Source organism: Mesoplodon bidens, assembly GCF_964165515.1.
Source record: "Mesoplodon bidens genome assembly, chromosome: 10".
Taxonomy (NCBI): Eukaryota; Metazoa; Chordata; class Mammalia; order Artiodactyla; family Ziphiidae; genus Mesoplodon; species Mesoplodon bidens.
This window is the reverse complement of record NC_138172.1, coordinates 61,241,227-61,262,116: the sequence shown is the minus strand read 5'-3', so window position 1 is coordinate 61,262,116 and position 20,890 is coordinate 61,241,227. Positions and strand designations below refer to the sequence as shown.

At 38.6% G+C, this 20,890-nt stretch overlaps 1 protein-coding gene across 2 annotated transcripts in view; it reads left to right on the top strand.

The window, feature by feature from the left end:
• Positions 1-20,814, top strand: part of LOC308623373 (BEN domain-containing protein 6) — a 137,276-nt gene extending 116,462 nt beyond the window's left edge. For both annotated transcript variants that reach the window (XM_081245657.1, XM_081245656.1), the window contains exons 4-7: positions 8,429-8,649; positions 10,168-10,360; positions 11,769-11,905; positions 20,734-20,814. In XM_081245657.1, coding sequence (XP_081101783.1) covers positions 8,429-8,649; positions 10,168-10,360; positions 11,769-11,896 — 542 coding nt within the window. In that variant the 3' untranslated portion in view covers positions 11,897-11,905; positions 20,734-20,814. The remainder of the gene's footprint in view (positions 1-8,428; positions 8,650-10,167; positions 10,361-11,768; positions 11,906-20,733) is intronic.
• Positions 20,815-20,890: the final 76 nt, after the last annotated feature.

Sequence of the window (20,890 nt, the reverse complement as noted above, 5' to 3'; positions counted from 1 at the left end):
GAACACCAGGAAGGGAAAATCTAGAAGCTTTCAGAGAGAAGGAGCATGTTACCCGCTAAGGAGTGGGAGTCAGATGACATTGGACTTTTCACCAGCAACACTGGAAGCTCTAAGATAATTGAGCAATGCATTTAAAATTCTAAAGGGAAATGATTTAAACCTAGACTTCTATACCCAGTGAAACCATCAACCAAGTGTGAGGGCAGAATAATAATATTTTCATACCTATGAAGTCTCAATGTACTTCCTGTGCTTTCTTTTTCAAAAGCTAACGGAGGGTGTGCTCCTTCAAAATGAGAGAGTGAATCTAGAAAGTCAATCAGAAAACAGGTAGTCCAGTACAGGACGTAGCCACAGAATAATAGTGAGGGGACACTCCAGGGTGACAGGTCCACAGTAGCCTGGAAGCAGCTGGTCTAGAGGTGGACAGGTACAGGGGTTACAGGAGAGAGATCACTGAGAAAAACATGAAATTGATAGATGACATGATGTCATCTACCAAACATACTGCAAGGAGATTTTACACCTCTGGTAGGAAGTTTTGAGATGTTTAAGTCAGAGAAACAGTTAAATAATAATAATAAGCAAGCTTTTAAAAATGAGATCATTTTAACTCTAGGAAAAAAGTCATGTTTTAAAGGAAAGGAATTGAGAATTACATCACTATAATAATGTAAGCACAGTATTTATTGAACTAGCAGTTGTGTTACAACTATCCTGGGATGATGGAGAGAAGAAGAGTGTGTATGTGTTTGCATATGTGGGTACCACGTGTGTGTGTTTCTATGTGGCTGGGGGAGGAGTTGAAAGAGGGCTGCCTTGTCATGTTACACAGTTGAAAGTCAATAAGTAATTATATGAATCTGAAAAAAATAAAAGAATAGTTGTATATGCTTATTATTATTTAAGACTATGAAGGTAACTACCAGAGAAACAGGTAAGTGGATCAGAAGTTTTCCCTCTAGGAGTAGTAGGTAATCCAGGGTGGTGAGCGGTAGGGCAGAGGGCTGCTATTTTTCATTATAAGCCTTATTGTATTTAAAAAATAATAAATGCCTGGTACATAATAGGTGCCCCAAATCTAATAGCTACCATTTTTTAAAAAAATCAGTAATTTCCTTATAGATCAGAAATTGCTGATTTTATTCCTAAAAAAATAATAAAAAAGAATCTACACATTAATTACAAATAACTATAAAATATCTACTAGTTACCCTAACAAGAAATGTGTAGGATCTATGATGAAAAATTAAAAAGTCAGTGGAGAAATAGACAAATCTAAATAGAGAGACGTCAAATTCATAGATGAGAAGTTGCCAATTCATCTCAAAATAACTCACAGTTTGACTAGAATCCCAATCAAATGCCCATAATTGTTTTGTTTTGATTTTTATTTTTGTGGTAATTTGACAATAATTATATTAAAGTTAACCTGAAAGAATAAATAGGCAAAATCAATTAAGAACATTCTGAAAAAGAATCTGAGGGCATAACTGTCAACATGAAATCATATAAAGTTCTGATAATTAAAAGCAACTTACTAGGATAAGAGCCAGCAGGTCGATGGAACAGAACACACATCCCTGGATAATACCTCCCGTACAGGGAAGAAATGTCCCGGAGCCACTGTGGCACAGAGGGTTTACAGGGGCCAAGCCACTTGGGTTCAAATCCTGCCTCTGCCACCTACTAGCTGTGTAACTGAGTGTGAGATGAATGGAAATGATAAAAGTACTTCCCTGGGTGACATGTAAAGTCTTCAGAGCAGAACCTGGTAAGGTGACTGCCATACAGTGTCTGCTTATCACTGTAGGATGACCAGTGCAGTCACACTGGGCCCTGCTCCTAGGAAGGCCCCACATACTGGTTAAAAATACTGTCACCATATTAAAATTCTGAAGAAGCTTTGAACAAGGAGTCCTGCATTTTCCATTTGCAATGGGCCTGACAATTTACATAGCAAGTCCTGCAAGCCATTTAGGACAAGGATGAATTATTCAACAAATGGTGCTGGGAAAACTGATATTCCAATGTGGCGGGGAGGGGCAGGTTTAAGTTAGGTTCTCATTTCACACCATGTGGCGTACTAAAAACATAACTGTACAGTTTAAATTAAAACTCCATGTTCTGAATTTGCATGAGTACTGGTTTCGACACAGGATGAATTTTTATCTTTAAAAATTAATAGTATGTAGGGCCTCCCTGGTGGCGCAGTGGTTGAGAGTCCGCCTGCCGATGCAGGGGATACGGGTTCGTGCCCCGGTCTGGGAGGATCCCATATGCCGCGGAGCGGCTGGGCCCGTGAGCCATGGCCGCTGGGCCTGCGCATCCGGAGCCTGTGCTCCGCAACGGGAGAGGCCACAACAGTGAGAGGCCCGCATACCGCAAAAAAAGAAAAAAAAAAAAATTAATAGTATGTATATTCTAATACTGTTCACCAAAGAGGCCTAGAAACAAGAACCCAATAGCAAAGAGCACTCCTAGCACTTGGGTGTGGCCTTGAAATACCGTTCCCCACTAAAGGGAGCTGGGGTTCCCTGGAGAAACGGCTGATTCCAGAACTTGCACAGGAAATGGACAAGATTTGTCAGGAGCCTCAAACAGGAAATATAGATGAAAATCTTGTCCTACCAGAAAGCAAGGAGGTCAGCAAAGACCATGTGGACGTGTCAACTGGAAGAGGTTCCCACTGGCTAAAGATCATTATTATTGGAGCATCAATAATAATGATCAGGGCAACTGGTTATCATGTATATTTACATGCATGACTTCATTCAAAAGAGAAAAAACTTAATGGTCATCTGAAAGAACCAACTCATTATTTTGAAAACTGGCAAATACAGACTGAAAAATCAAGCATTTATTCTGCCATTATTATATGAAATGAACCTCAGGGTAGCCAAATAGTTGATGAGAGAAAGTTTCCCTTGGTAGAATTCTAGCTAAATGAAGAATTAGGATATCACCATTTTGCAACCCCTGATGAATCTAGGCAGTGATCATCAGTGACCGCTAATATCGCAACAAAAGGTAACCATGCATTCAATGCCACCTGCTGGAAGTTAAAACACTGATCAAGCCTTTAGATCTAACTACAGGGAAGAATATGTTAAACACCCCCTTAGGGGTGCAATCAGCAAAATCCAGACTGTGGGAAACCCTGCAGGACAAAGGACCCAGTTTCTTCAACTAATAAATTGCAAGGAAAAAACAAGGAGATGAAAAGGAAACCTACAGTTTGTAAAAGAGACAGCAACTAATTGTAATGTATGGACTTTATTTGGATTCTGATTCAAACAAGCTAAAAACAAGAACAAAAACGAGACAATCAGAAATTTGAACACTTGCTAATTTGTTTTTTTTAAAAATGATATTCAAGAACTATTGCTAAGTATTTCTGGCTGTGACAGTGGTGTTATGGTTATATATATATATATACATACATATAACCATATATTATATATATATATTTAAATTTCTTACCTTTGGAGATATACATGGAAATATTTACAGATAAAATGAAATGATGCCTGTGATTTGCTTGAAGTAATTTTGGAGGTGGGGAGAAAGTGGGTGGGGATACAGGTGGAACAAGATTGGCCATGAGTTGGAAACTAGGGCATGGGGTACATGGGAGTTTACTATTTTGTGTGTGTGTTTAAATTTTTACATTAAAAGTTAGAAAAAATTATATCCAGGGAGGAAAAAAACTTGTGAAAAGATGTTTAAACTGTATGAAATATATGAGTGAATATTTAACTGATCTGAATGACTTGCTAAGCATAAAGTAAATGAATGAACTAAGGAAATGAACTAAGGAAAAGACTGCTACTTTTTTTTTAACATCTTTATTGGAGTATAATTGCTTTACAATGGTGTGTTAGTTTCCGCTTTATATCAAAGTGAATCAGCTATACATATACATATATCCCCGTATCTCTCCCCTCTTGCATCTCCCTCCCTCCCACCCTCCCTATCCCAACCCTCTAGGTAGTCACAAGGCACCGAGCTGATGTCCCTGTGCTATGCAGCTGCTTCCCACTAGTTATCGGTTTTACATTTGGTAGTGTATATATGTTCATGCCACTCTCTCACTTTGTCCCAGCTTACCCTTCCCCCTCCCCGTGTCCTCAAGTCCATTCTCTAGTAGGTCTGTGTCTTTTTTCCCATCCTGCCCCTAGGTTCTTCATGATCAGTTTTTTTTTTTAGATTTCATATATATGTGTTAGCATACGGTATTTGTTTTTCTCTTTCTGACTAACTTCACTCTGTATGACAGACTTTAGGTCCATCCATCTCACTACAAATAACTCAATTTTGTTTCTTTTTATGGCTGAGTAATATTCCATTGTATATATGTGCCACATCTTCTTTATCCATTCATCTGTCGATGGACACTTAGGTTGCTTCCATAAGACTGCTACTTTTAATTAAGTAAAAACTAAAAATATGTGTGTGCTTTTTAAAATTTTTTATTTTATTTATTTATTTTATACAGCAGGTTGTTATTAGTTATCTATTTTGTACACGTGTACATTTAAAACATACTAAAATTAAAATACTCTAAGAAAAATAATTGCAACTTATGACAAATTAGAGGTTAAAGTGCTTAAGATATAAGGGAATTAATAATAATAGCTAATACATTGTGTTTATAATGCACTAGGCATTCCTATAAGCACTTTACCAAAACCATCTAAGCTATCATAAAATAAAAAAAGTACTAACATTCTTTGGTCTAATAGGTATCTCATAGAATAAGTTCAAATAATCAATAAACAAATAAATATGTATTCAACTTCACAATAATCAAATAATTGCAATAATTTAAATAATTGTACTAAAATTTTAACCTATCAAAATAGTGAATATTTTTGTTAATTATGAACACCTCTTGTTGATGGTGCAGTGATGTGGCTGACTTCTTACCTTGCTAGTGGGCATTCAAGTTGGAAGACCCTTTTTGGAGAGCCATTCAGTGACATTAACTGAGTCTTGGAAACATTTATACCTCTGAGCCTATTGTTTCGCTTTCAGGAATTTATAGCATTGACACGATAAGAGATAAATATAAAGATGTGTGTGGTAGGTGGTTCATAAGAGTTTTGTCCGTAATCAAGAAAAATTGGAAGCAACCTAAATTCCAAAAAGAAAAAAAGAAGCATTTGAATAAATTAGAGGACATCAATACCTTGAGATATTAGGGAATCCTTAAAGTCGTGTGTTCAAGTGGAAAATAACCGATCAGCAGGTGAATGGATAGTTTAATTGTGGAGCATCCATGTAATTAAATATCAGTCAGCAACAAAAAAGAATATATATATATATATATATATATATATATATATATATCTGAATCACTTTGCTATACACCTGAAACATTGTAAATCAACTATACTTCAATAAAAAATAAAAATAATATTCATCCTCCTGAAAAAAGAATGACTAACTGACACAACAACATGAATGAATCTCAAAACATTATGCAGAAAAACAACAAAAAAAAAGTCAGACCAAAACACGGAGAATATACTGTTTGTATCCATTTACATGGAATTCTAGAACAGTTAAAACGTGTCTCTGACTAAAGAAGTCACATTAATGGTTGCCCCTGAGGTGAGTCCAGGGATTGATTTGGAAGGAACATGAGGCAAATTTCTGGGTGGGCAGAAATGTTCTATATCTCGAACATATTAGTGTGAGCTAATTGGGTATATCCTTTTGTCAAACTCATCCCCCTCTACCTACTTAAATTCTGCTCAGACTTCACATAAGATCTTGACTTTGATTCTAAGCAAATTAGACCTCAAAAGATCATATTTTCCAAGATTTAATAAAATAGGTAAAATATTCAGTTTATGGCCTTAATTGGAAAAAAGAACCATGATACAATGCTGTGCATATAGCATTGTCCTAATTATGTAAAAGAAAATATAGATAGAGATATACAAAGATAGAAATGGCAAGAAGGATATATTCCAATGAACATGTATAACTTTCATTATTAGAAAAAACAGTGAATATTCTCTAAACCCCACTTTAATGCAGAATTCCCTTTTTCTCTTTACATTCCAGCTTCAGTTCCTCAAATACAGAACTTGTGTTTCCTATGCTTCTGATGACCTCCTCATTCCCTCTGGCTATTTAATTCCTGCTCAGCCTTCAGGTTTCAGATCAATCTTGAGCTCCTAAGAGAAGCCCTCTGTGGCCCTTCCCTCTCTAGGCTGTTTGCCTCTTCTCTGTGACCTTAACAACTGTGATTTTTCATTTCTTTGCATGCACCTTGAGTTAGCCAAACCACAAGGTTAAGGGCACAGTCCTCTAGACTGCCAAGTCTTCTAAGACTTCTGATACTGACTGCAAGTTTAGGGGTTTTCCAAAACCACCCTCAGGTCCAGTAATTTGCCAGAGAAATTTAATTCACCAAAACCTATTTTATTCATGTTTACATTTATCACAGGGAAAGAATACAAATTAGAACCAGGCAAAGTTGGAAGAGACACATAGGGCAGAGTCTGGTTAGTTTCCAAGTGAGGAACTTCTGTCCTCAGGATACATTACCTACTAGTCTTTATATGTTACAACAAAATGCACAGAGGATTGTCCACCCAGGAAGCTCTCTGAGCTGGGGTGTCCAAAGTTTTTACTGAGGGTTCATTACATGAGCATGATTGATTCACTGATTGATTGCCCACATGGTCTTTCTGGCTTTCTGGCTATGGCCAGCTTCTACCCTAAGATTATTGGGTGTGACTGTCCCCACCCTGAGAAACTCCTTAGCATAAACATAAATCAGGTGTGTTCTAAGGGGCTCACCATGAATAACAAAGACACTCCTGCTATCGCTCGGGAAATTCAAGGGTTGAGAGGTTACTTCCCAGGAACTGGGGGGTGGTGGGTGGCGGTTAGGGCAGGTGGCCAGACCTTCTTTGAGCGGGCCAAATTCTTACACACAGCATGGGTAGGTAAACAATACTCTCTACCCCCTCCCAGTTCCAAGAGTCTAGGATCACATCTGGTTTTGCTCCCAGTCTCATCCCTGGCACCTAACAGAGTGGTGGGCAAATGTTGAGAGTTGGCATGACATAGAAGTTTATAGCATGGAATTGGCAGAGTCCGAATTTGAATGTTGGCTCTTCTTTTCACTGAGTTGACCCTGATGGGTTATTTAACCTCTTGTTGCCTAACTGTCCTCATCTGTAAATTGCGGGTAATGATAATACCTATCTCAGAGAGTTGCAATGAGGAGTAAACAAGTGAACATCAGTAAAGTTCCCAGAATAGTGCCTGGCACAGAGTAGAAGCTAGATAAATGTCTAATATTATTAAGTGCTCAATAAATAATTGCTGATTGAACAACTGTCTGGCACATGAGAGGTGCTTAGCAAATATTAATTGAAAAAAATATAAAATAAGGTTTTCTTCTTTAGCAGATGTTTACATTTTTCTATTAACATAGTACTAAATGTATTGATTTGGACATGTCATCAATATGTCTGATTTTCAGGTCTCCAATCAGCAATTATTCCAAAGATTATATAGCTCAATAATATGCTTAGAAAAGTACAAAAAAGTTTCAGACTCTTTTCGCCTCTCCAGCAGGCATTACTCCCAACCATAGAGTGAGGAGTTGAATTAGACAGGGTTCAAGGTGTCTTCCAACTCCAACAAAATGTTATTTGTCCTTAGGAAACAAACTAGATATAACAAGAGAAGACCATTTAACATGGAGGCATGAAAGCTTTGAATGTGTAAGTTTCCATTTAAAAAAAGGAACAAAGAGAACATTCAGTTGATTACCAAAATCCATCTTTAATATGTGAACACATAGATTTGAACTGTGGCCATGAATTTTTACTAATTTGATGGCCTTTGACTCCCTGGGAAATCACGCACTAAGGCCATAGAAAATTTATTTCAATCTGTGAGAAACAGTTTATTTTATCTTGTCACTTAAACTGGCCTGATGGAAGGTGATAAAATCAGTAATGTCTCCTTAAACACCTTCAAATAATATCATTAGCAATTAGAAAAAGAATCAAGTCTTAAAAACATTATGTTAGGGCTTCCCTGGTGGCGCAGTGGTGGAGAGTCCGCCTGCCGATGCAGGGGACATGGGTTCGTGCCCCGGTCCGGGAAGATCCCACATGCTGCAGAGTGGCTGGGCCCGTGAGCCATGGCTGCTGAGCCTAAGCATCTGGAGCCTGTGCTCCACAACGGGAGAGGCCGCAACAGTGAGAGGCCCGCGTACAGCAAAAAAAAAAGTAAATATGTTCCAACCATTCTTCTTACCATGTTTATTTTCCAAAGATAGCAAGTGTTAACAGTTTGTTCTACATACTTCTATGCATATACACATCATAGAAAATATGTATCTATGCTGCTATGACAAGTATTTGTAAAGTACTACTTTTTCTTGCCATTTTAGTTTTACCACAGGCCGTCACCCAGTTTGAAGAATTGGTTGGTATGGCGGAGGCCCTGCTCAAGGGTGGAGGAACCCTGTCCACGTCTGCGTCCACCCTCTGGAGAGCAACAAATAACTCCTCACCAGATTCATTTGCCTCCACATGTAGTAATTCTAATTCTAATTCCAGTTCACCAATTTCCTTGAAAGCTGAGGAAGAGCATCACGCGGATGAGAAACAGGTCAGCTGGAAGACCATCCCATCTTTCTCTGGGATACAGTTACATACAAAATTAAAATTACTGTACAACATAATCACTGCCTTATCAGATCACTTTATGTAACTTTAGGTCAATCATAATATTCTGACTACATAAAACAGTATTTTTGCAATAAATCTAATATTTGTGAAATGAATATCCAGTTCAGAAAATTAAATTCAAATGGTGGACAGTGATGAAGTTATTAAACTAGGAAATTCTTAAACCAGTGACAGAAGGACAACTATGCATTAAAGGTTATAAAACTGTATCATTGAGACAAGGTGAATTTTAGGCTGTACATGCTGGCAGAACACAATTCTTCTACTTTCCCGACTTCTCTTAATCAAGAAATAGAAGCTAAAAATACAAGTTTTGTTAGAATTGGCCTGGGAAATTATGCTTTCAAGAGCAATAATTAAATGCTCACTATCTAACATTCAGAATATTTGAATCTTAGTGTACCGGTTTCCTTTGCTGTGTAACAGATTCCCACAAACTTAGTGATTTATAATAATACAAACTTACCACCTCAGAGTTCTGTAGGTCAGAAATGCGGTAAAATCAAGGTGTTGGCAGGTACTCTCCTTTTTTGGAGGCTCTGGAGAAGAATCTGTTTCCTGTCCATGGGGGTTGTTGTAGAACTCAGTTTCTTATGGTTCTAGAGCCGAGTTCCCTGTTTTCTGTTTTCTTGTCAACTATAAACTGAAGGCCATTCCCACTTCTAGAGGCAGCCCCCTTCCCTGGTTCATAGTCCACTTCCATCATCTTCAAAGCCAGTCGGGGCAGGCAAAGCCCTCTCACTCTTCTATTCTCTCCTCCTTCCTCTGTGTCTTCTTTCTGCTTCCCTCTTCTGCAGTTAAGGGCTCATGTGAGTGCTCAATAAATGTTAGCCATTTTCATTATTATTATTAACATTTATGGTGTGCTTACTATGTACCAGATACTGTGTGTATATATTTATAAAGTTATATGTGTATGTAAATATACATATTCGTACCTGCAATAAAGTACACAAATTTTAAGTGTTAAAAAAAAAAAAAGGCTCACATGATTGGACTGGACCCACCTGGATAACTCAGCATACTCTCCCCATCTCAAGGTACTTTAATGACACGTACAAAGTTGATTTTCCCATATAAGGTAACATATTCAAAGGTTACAGGGATAACAATGTGAATATTGTCAGTGGGCCATTATTATGCTACCACACTTAGTAGGAAATGTTAAGTATGGATTAATCCTTAAAGCACCAAATCCAGATTACACGACAAGAATTTGTATACACTCTAGAACAAATACCTCATAAATGTTGGGAATTATCTCAAAGTTAACATCTAACTCTAACCCCTGAAATGTACAATATATATTAAAAGTATCATACATCACCTAAAGACTTGGTTTTGTTTTCTGGTCTGTATTCATTGAGTAATATATTTCTTCAGATATTCCTTTCCTTTCCTTTTTCAGTTATTTCAATTATTATTTTTAATTTTTTAGTTCAAGATTGAAAAATGGCAGATTGCCCGTTGCAACAAGAGCAAGCCTCAGAAGTTTATTAATGATTTAATGCAAGTGCTCTACACAAATGAATACATGGCCACACACAGCCTGACGGGGGCAAAATCCTCTACTTCAAGGGACAAGGCAGTGAAACCAGCTATGAATCAGAATGAAGTTCAAGAAATCATAGGTGATAATGTGTTTGTATTATATTGGCACATGAATCTGAAATTATTTTACCATTCAACTTTAAGTTGTTCTTTCATTATCTTTTATTTTCTTCAAGTTTATTTTTCTATGAGAGAAAAATCTGAGGATAGCCTAAACCTCTTATGATATATGGGGAATTTTGTAGAAAAACTTTACATTAAAAAGGGTTATTAAGGGCTTCCCTGGTGGCGCAGTGGTTGAGAGTCCGCCTGCTGATGCAGGGGACATGGGTTCGTGTCCCGGTCCGGGAAGATCCCACATGCCGTGGAGCGGCTGGGCCCGTGAGCCATGGCCACTGAGCCTGTGCGTCTGGAGCCTGTGCTCCGCAATGGGAGAGGCCACAGCAGTGAGAGGCCCGTGTACCGCAAAAAAAAAAAAAAAATGGTTATTAAAATAAAAATGAATTTTATATTACTGAAAAGTTTGGATTCATAAAATTCATAGCTTTAGAAAAGTAAATTTTCAAAATCCTTTCCAACAAAATTTTAGTTAACAGTTTATGTTTTATTTTCTTTTTCTTCTCTTGGTTAGAAATATCCCTTATCTTTTATTCAGAAAAAAACAGAGGTTAATTTGACCATCCTACTTATGGTTTTTAAGTTAATCTCTTTAAATATGATAATTTAGGTTAGCAAGGTTAGCAAGGAATTTTTTTGCAAATATCCAACAAATTTAAGGACTCACTGAATCACAGCTCTCTCTATTTTAATAGTGCATCATTTCTTAGTTGGAAAAGAGTCAGAATCTGCTTGTTTCAACTGATGTTGGGAATGGGTAAAAATAAATTCCCAGCATTTTGGATCAAGGGCACTTAGCATTCAGAGCAAGCAGCAAGGTTAAAGCTGAATGGTACCATAGGAAGACGTATATGTATGCTCTCAGTTTATGATATAGACTTTTATTATCTCTTGCTTTGCTTTGAAAACTCTGCCTACAGATTCATCTATTTAAATATCTCATGGGTGTTGGGCTGCTTTTTCAAAATAGAGACAAAATTATAATGTGAATTGCTTGGTGTTTTATTTCAGTTCATACCTTAAGATGCAAAGGCCTGATAAAGTGGTTTTTTAAAATTAATTAATTTATTTTTATTCAAGTATAGTTGATGTATAGTATTACATAAGTTACAGGTGTACAATATAGTATTTCACAATGTTTAATGTTTATGTTCCATTTATACTTATAAAATATTGGCTATATTGCCAGTTGTACAATATATCCTTATAACTTATTTTATACATAGTAGTTTGTACCTCTTACCCCCACTACCCAATATCGCCCCTCCCCCATCCCTCTCCCCACTGGCAGCCACTGGTTTGTTCTCTGCATCTGTGAGTCTACATCCTTCTGACAAAGTGTTTTTCTGTGTTTTGTTGTTGTTTTTACAGGAATCACAAAACAATTATTTCCCAACACAGATGATGTTTCAATTAGGAGAATGATAGGGCAAAAGCTAAACAATTGTACCAAGAAGCCAAATTTGAGCAAAAATCTGAACTCTCAGGATATTAAGTAGATCCTTTTGGTAAGTCTTGTAAATCTTCACAATCCTTTCAATGTAGCAAGAAGACACAATACTTGTATCTATGGAATAGCATTTCCCAAACACTCTACTAGAGGAGACTAGAGGCCTGTGAGATGATAATGAGTATTCCTGGGGGTGAAGGTAGGGACGGGGATGGGGATTTAAACTTGGGAAATGCTGAGTCAGTTACACGGATTCTCCTTTCCTAGAGCCTCTCAAATATTTGGATGCCCTTTAAATATGCCCAAGTGCACCAGAAATCTCTAAGAAGGGCATATAGTGTATAGTGTTTTCCAAATGTGTTTCACTATGTAACTTTTCTTTTTCTTCACACAACACATGTTATCTTGTGGGTAAGGGTAGAAAGCAGCCAAAGGAGGGACACGTGGCAATTTAGGAAGTGCTTCTCTAGAATAAGGGAGATACAGACCTTTAGGAAGGTCTCTGAGGTACATCAGTGCACTCTACCATCCCCATCCTGCTTCTCAATGTCTTTAAATCTTTAAGTCAGTTGTTATAGTTTGTATTTGTTTGATAAGGATTTTTACCAATATGTTTGTATTAAAATACTAAAAGGAAGAAATATTTGTTTTCAGCGAGTTCTAAAGGAAATACACTTTATGGTCAGGCCCTGCCCTAGGCAAGCCTGTGATGAGGAACTTTGTGTTTGCTTTAGCAACTCAAAGTCCTGGCCATTCCACCTGTCCTCACCCTTCCTCTCCATTATTTTGATGGAAAATATATGACAAATATGCATTGTTGTGCTCTTAATATTTTAATTGATAAACAGACATATATGATAAACACATGAGGGCAGGTTTTCCTTCCATTTTCTTTACTTCTATCTTTGATTTCCATTTTGCCTGCTCTTCGCCTGAGACCATGTCACTTGTCTTTTTCTTCTGACCATGTTTTAAATGGGATGTGGACGCACCCCACCCCCCACCCACTGTTTTAACTACTGCCCCATCCTCCTGGAGGGTCCCTTAGTATGTTACTATTCAATTAAGGCTACCTCTGCTGATGGTCAATAATAGTCTCTCTTCCTTAAAAGAACAAAACAAAATAACCAAAAACCTACTTATAACAGCTGCAGCGAAATTCTTTCTCTTGGTTCATACATACTGGTAGACTGACCTGAAGATTTATAAAAGATAAACATATTTGTATCCTTTTTCTCCCCAAGGGATTAAAAATGTCAGTACATGGTGAATTGCACAACTTCCCAGTTAAGAGATAATTGCTTAAGTGAGCCCTTAGAACTTCTCGTTTTGTTTTGTTTTTTTAATTGAAGTATAGTTGATTGACAATGTTGTGTTAATTTCTACTATACAGCAAAGTGATTTAATTATACATATATAAAAATTCTTTTTCATATTCTTTTCCATTATGGCTTATCACAGTATATTGAATATATAGAACTTCTCGTTTTGATGTTAGGCTATCCAGTTGTCCTGGTGTATCACGGCCAAGTTCCCTGTTTAAATGCCATGTAACCAGACCTCCAGGTCACAGGGCTGTCTTCTGGAGCACATTGTATTTCAGAGCTCTGCAACGCATTTTAATATCCTAACCTCTGCCTTTTTTATATCCCGGGCTGATGAGGGTAGGCATGAAACTCATCTCTGATAACAGTCAGCAAAGTATTGAAGAAATTGAAGTTAAAAATATTTATATCAGTTTTGCTTGTACTGGCCAGTCGCAGTGTTATCAAATCACCTGGCGATAGCATTAATTAAAATTGGAAAAAGGGAGGTCTTCCCTGGTGGCGCAGTGGTTGAGAGTCCACCTGCCGGTGCAGGGGACAAGGGTTCGTGCCCCGGTCTGGGAAGATCCCACATGCTGCAGAGCGGATGGGCCCGTGAGCCATGGCCACTGAGCCTGCGCGTCCAGAGCCTGTGCTCTGCAACAGGAGAGGCCACAGCAGTGAGAGGCCCGCGTACTGCAAAAAAAAAAAAAGAGGGAGAAATCTTTTGTTATGAACACAATATGTTCTAGCGCCTCCTGCGCCCGAGCTTGGTTGTCAAGATAGATCCTTGGAATATAAATGCATATATTTTGAGTCAGAAGTAGAGATTTACACTAGAATGGATATTTTTTTTCAACCAGCAGATATCTTTCATTTGAAGTATAGCTCAATCTACATTATTTCAAAAGGACTGAGAAAATACACTGGGAGAGACAGGGTCACAGAAAACCTAATTCAGCCCTGCTTGGTGAATGAGTCAGATATAGCACCACCTGGTGGAATGCTGCTATACTTTTCTCTTCTTGCTCATTTAACTAATAGGAGTCTAAAGTGAACACATTTATTCAGGCAAACCATACCCTTCCGCCCCCTGCCCTCAAAAGTATTCTTTGGAAAAAAACTGTCCTCCCATTACTATAAGCAAGGCAATAGGTACTGTGAAACCATGTAGATTTCTACAAATTCCAATACATCCAGGAAGCCCAGCAACCCCACCAGGGGCCCTGGTAGACTGTGCCCTCCACTCAGGACTGAGCTTGAAGTTGCCACTTGCTTGCATTTGAAAGGACAACCATTTCCCTGCTAAGATTCATTTCTGTGAAAGCAAGAGCTAAATCCCATCCTGCCTCCTTTGTGATCTATTTGTTCTCACTCCTGTGACTGCCCTCAACTTGCTAGCAGCTCACACTCTGCCTAGAGCTTGATGTTCCCAATCTTTCTGAACTTTCTCCATTTTTTTGTTTTCTTACGAGAGCTAAAGAAAATTTTATTTATGAGAATTACAGAATATTAGAAGATCACCTCTATAACATCCCACTAAGTGGTCTAACAGCCTTCTCCTGAAATGTCCAAAGCTGCCACAGTTTACATAATCTCTACCATAATATTACATATGCATAACTTAAAGGTGATCTAATACAGCAGTGCTCAAACAAAGTGGGAGGGATTTTGTCCCCTGCCCCTGAAAGAGGGGGTTTGAAAACACAGATATTTTGGGTTGTCACAACTGGGCGATACTACTGGCATCTAGTGGACAGGAGCCTGGAATGCTGCTATGCATCCTACAATATATAGGACAGCCCCCACAACAAAATAATTACCCAGTTCAAATGTCATTTCTGCCAAAGTTGAGAAATCCTGATCTAAATGATTTCCTGGTCACCAAGATGGCAGGGTAGGAAGACCCTGAGGTCACCTCGTCCTATGGGGCACACCAAAACTACAACTGTTTACAGAGCAACCGTCTATGAGAACAACCTGAAGACTAGCAGAAAAGACCTTCTACAACTAAGGATATAATGAAGGAACCAGAACAAGAAGGGTAAGAGTGGCGGAGTTGTGGTACAGTCAAGACCCACATCCCCGGGTAGGTGACCCACAAAGAGGAGGATAATCACAATTGCAGAGGTTCTTCCCAAGGAGTGAGGGGTCCAAGACCCATTTCAAGCTTCCCAACCCTAGCGTCCTGCACCAGGAAGGTAAGCTCCCAGAACATCTAGCTCTGAAGGCAGGGCTTGCGTTCAGGAGAGCCAGAGGGCTGTAGGACTTAGAGACTCCGTTCTTGAAGGGCATGTACAGAATCGCGGATGCTCCGAGTCCGAGCTCAGAGGCAACAATCTGAAAGAAGCCTGGGTCAGACTCACTTGCTGACCTTGGACAGCCTCCAGGGTAGGCAGGAGGCAACTGGAACTCCCCTGGAGATATAGACACTGGCAGCAGCCACTTTTGGGAGCTCATTCTACCATGAGGATACTGGTACCGGTAAGCACCATTTTGGAGTCCTCCCTCTAGCCTATTAGCGCTGGGGCTTACCTGCCCACCAGCCAGTCACCCCTAGTCCTGGGACGCCCTCAGGCTGAACAGGGACTTGGCCCCACCCACTAGCAGGCCAGAACCAGCACTGGGAGCCCGAAGCCCCACAGCCAGCGTGCCAGGTCCCTGCACCACACACCAGTGGGCCGGCACAAGCCCCAGGACCCACTGGGCCTTGCAGCCAGCTGACCTGGGACACCCTGGGCCTGCAGCCAGAATTGCCAGGACCCTGCCTCACCCAAGAGTGGGCCAGCACCATCCCCAGGACTCCCCAGGCCATGCAGCCAGCTGTGCCAGGATGTGGCCCCACCAACCAACAGCTGGTAGCTTCTGTAGCAGGTAGGGATTGGCAGTCAACTGGACCAGAGGCCAGTCCTGTGTATCACGGCACCCACAGTAGTCAGCCCCAACACAACAGAGGGCCCACTCAGCCCACATGGGGGCATCCCTATAGCATATAGTTCTGGTGACCAGAGTGGAGTGTGCTGCTGGGCCCCACAGCAAGACTCCTACAAAGGGCCACTTCTCCAAGATCATCAAATGTAGCCAACCTACCATTAGGTTACATACCATACAAATAACAAAGAGAATTAGGCAAAATGAGGTGACAAAGGAAGAAACAAGATAAAACCCCCAAGGAAGAACTCAGTGAAGTGGAGATAAGCAATTTACCTGATAAAGAGTTCAAGGTAATCATCATAAAGATGCTCAACAAACTTGGGAGAAGAATGGATGAACAAAGTGAGAAGTTTAACAAAGACTTAGAAAATATAAAGAAGAACCAAACAGAGCTGAAGAATAAAATAACTTAAATGAAAAATACACTAGAAGGAATCAACAGTAGATTAGATGATACAGGGAACAGATCAGCAAACTGAAAGACAGAGAGGTGGAAATCACCCAAGCTGAAGAGAAAAAAAAAAGGAATAAAAAGGCATGAGGACAGTTTAAAAGACTTCTTAGACAACAGTAAACATACTAACATTCACATTGTTGGGGTCCCAGAAGCAGAAGAGAGAGAGAAAGAGGGAGAGAACTTTTTTGAAGCAATAATAACTGAAAATTTCCCTAACCTAGGAAAGGAAACAGACTTCCATGTCCAGGTAGCATAGAAAGTCCCAAACAAGATGACCCCAAACAGGTCCACACCAGGACACATTATAACTGAAATGACAAAAGTTAAAGATGAGGAGAGAATCTTAAAAGCAGCTAGGGAAAACCAACTAGGTGTACACAAGGGAACTTCCATAACATTGTCAGCCAACTTTTCAGCAGAAACTTTGCAGGCCAAAAGGGAGTGGCATGATACAGTCAAAGTGATGAAAAGAGAAACCTGAATCAAGAATACTCCACTCAGCAAGGCTTTCACTGAGATTTGAAGGAGAGATAAAGAGTTTCCCAGACAAGCAAAATCTAAAAGAGTTTAGCGCCACTAAACTGCACTAACATTTACAAGAAATGTTAAAGGGACTTCTCTAAGTGGAAAAGTAAGACCACAACTAGAAATATAAAATTACAAAAGGAAAAAATCTCACTGGTAAGGGCAAACATACAGTAAAGGTAGTATATCCACCATTTACAAAGCTAGTAGGAAAGTTAAAGGACAAAATCATCTATATCCACAATAAGTAGTTAAGGGGTACACAAAACAAAAAGATGTAAATATGATGTCAGAAACATGACACATGCTGCGGAGGAAGTAAAAATGCAGGGTTGTTAGAATGTGTTTGAACTTCAGAGACTATAAACTTTAAATAATCACATGTATATATAAAATATATAAACCTCATGGTAACTAAAAGCAAAAATCTATAATAGATACACACACAAAGAAGAGAAAGGAATCCAAATGTAACTCTAAAGAGAGTGAGCAAATCACATGGGAAGAGAGGCAAAAGAAGAGCAAAGAAAAGAACAGAAAAAGAAAAAAAAGGAAGAATGAAGGAAACTACCAACAAAAAGGCAGCCTAATGAATGGGAGAAGAATATTTGTAAATGACATACTCAATAAGGAGTTAATATCCAAAATATACAGAGAACTCATACAATCAAACAGTAAAAAAGCACACAACAAATTAAAAACTGGGTAGAGCATGATACTATACATAAAGAATCCTAAAGATGCTACCAGAAAACTACTAGAGCTAATCAATGAATTTGGTAAAGTAGCCGGATACAAAATTAACGCACAGAAATCTCTTCCATTCCTATAAATTAATGATGAAAAATCTGAAAGAGAAATCAAGGAAACACTCCCATTTACCACTGCAACAAAAAGAATAAAATACCAAGGAATAAACCTACCTAAGGAGACAAAAGACCTATATGCAGAAAACTATAAGACACTGATGAAAGAAATTAAAGATGATACAAACAGATGGAAAGATATACCATGTTCTTGTATTGGAAGAATCAAAACTGTGAAAATGACCATACTACCCAAAGCAACCTACAGATTCAATGCAATCCCTATCAAACTACCAATGGCATTTTTCACAGAACTAGAGCAAAAAATTTCACAATTTGTATGGAAACACAAAAGACCCCAAACAGCCAAAGCAATCTTGAAAAAGAAAAACGGAGCTGGAGGAATCAGGCTCCTGGACTTCAGACTATACTGCAAAGCTACAGTAGTCAAGACAGTAATGGTACTGGCACAAAAACAGAAATATAGATCAACGGAACAGGATAGCAAGCCAAGAGATCAGCCCACGCACATATGGTCACCTTATTTTTGATAAAGGAGGCAAGAATATACAATGGAGAAAAGACAGCCTGTTCAATAAGTGGTGCTGGGAAAACTGGACAGTTACATGTAAAAAAATGAAATTAGAACACTCCCTAACACCATACACAAAAATAAACTCAAAATGGATTAAAGACCTAAATGTAAGGCCAGACACTATCAAACTCTTAGAGGAAAACATAGGCAGAACACTCTATGACATACATCACAGCAAGATCCTTTTTGACCCACCTCCTAGAGAAATGGAAATAAAAACCAAAACTAAATAAATGGGACCTAGTGAAACTTAAAAGCTTTTGCACAGCAAAGGAAACCATCAACAAGATGAAAAGACAACCCTCAGAATGGGAGAAAATATTTGCAAATGAAGCAACTGACAAAGGATTAATCTCTAAAATTTATGAGCAGCTCATGCAGCTCAATGTCAAAAAAACAAACAACCCAATCTAAAAATGGGCAGAAGACCTAAACAGACATTTCTCAAAAGAAGACATACAGATTGCCAACAAACAAATGAAAGAATGCTCAACATCACTAATCATTAGAGAAATGCAAATCAAAACTATGATGAGGTATCACCTCACACCAGTCAGAATGGCCATCATCAAAAAATCTACAAACAATAAATGCTGGAGAGGGTGTGGGGAAAAGGGAACCCTCTTCCACTGTTGGTGGGAACGTAAATTGATACAGCCACTATGGAGAACAGTATGGAGGTTCCTTAAAAAACTAAAAATAGAGCTACCATATGACCCAGCAATCTAGCTACTGGGCCTATACCCTGAGAAAACCATAATTCAAAAAGAGTCATGTACCACAATGTTCATTGCAGCTCTACTTACAATAGCCAGGACATGGAAGCAACCTGTGTCCACTGACAGATGAATGGATAAAGAAGATGTGGCACATATATACAATGGAATATTACTCAGCCATGAAAAGAAACGAAATTGAGTTATTTGTAGTGAGGTGGATGGACCCAGAGTCTGTCATACAGAGTAAAGTAAGTCAGAAAGAGAAAAACAAATACCATATGCTAACACATATATATGGAATCTAAAAAAAAAAATGTTCTGATGAACCTAGGGGCAGGACAGGAATAAAGATGCAGACGTAGAGAATGGACCTGAGAACACGGGAAGGGGAAGGGGAAGCTGGGATGAAGTGAGAGAGTGGCATGGACATATACACACTACCAAATGTAAAACAGGTAGCTAGTGGGAAGCAGCCGCATAGCACAGGGAGATCAGCTCGGTGTTTTGTGACCACCTAGAGGGGATGGCATAGGGAGGGTGGGAGGAAGATGCAAGAGGGAGGAGATATGGGGATATATGTATATGTATAGCTGATTCACTTTGTTATAAAGCAGAAACTAACACACCATTGTAAAGCAATTATACTCCAATAAAGATGTTAAAAAAAATGGGTAGAGGACCTGAACATACATTTTTCCAAAGAAGACATACATATGGCCAACAGGCACATGAAAAGATGCTCAACATCACTGATCATCAGGGAAACGCAAATCAAAACCACAATGAGCAATCACCTCACACCTACCAGAATAGCTGTTATCAAAAAGACAACAAATAACAAATTGTGGAGAAAAGGGAACCATCGTACACTGTCAATAGGAATGTAAATTTGTGCAACCACTATGCAAAACATTAAGGAGAGTCCTCAAATAATTAAAAATAGGACTACCATACAATCCAGCAATTCAACTTCTGGATATTTTTCCAAAGAGAACAAAAACACTAATTTGAAAGGATATATGCACCCCTTGTGTTAATTGCAGCATTATTTACAATAGCCAATACATGGAAGCAACCCAAGTGTCCATTGATAGATGAATGGATAAAGAAGATATATATATGACAGAAGCAAGGCAGATTTGGGAAATTTCCTGATACTTAAATAAATAAATAAGTGTTACCAAAGAGTGACAAACAGAATTGTTGATAATATTTTAAGATGGGTATGTGGGGATCATTAATTTTCCTTTGTGTGTTTGAGTTTTTTAAAAGTCTTATGAGATAAAAATATATGTTAAATATTTTAGTTGTTAGCTATGCTGGAATTCTTCTGAATAGATCATAAAATAATTCCTAAGTCACCTCAATAATAACTGTTCTTATTAACAATTTTGTATTTTTAAGCAAAAATTTGTAGTTGACACAAAGATAAATAACTCATACTGTTATTATAACATATTATTATAACCTAAAAACTGTTAAAAATACTATAAGAACTCTAACATAAATTTGCTGTTTTTGTTTTTTTTTTACTTGCTTTTTATAGGTATTATAGTTACCTGAAATAAAAGCACCTTCAGTAGTAAATCTAACATTGGATTTTGCTGGAGACTCTGCAGCCTCCCGGGCAGTGAGCACAGGGACAGGTGTAGTGACAGGCTGGGAGAAACCTGTGACATTGCTGGGCCGCCCTGATGGAGCAC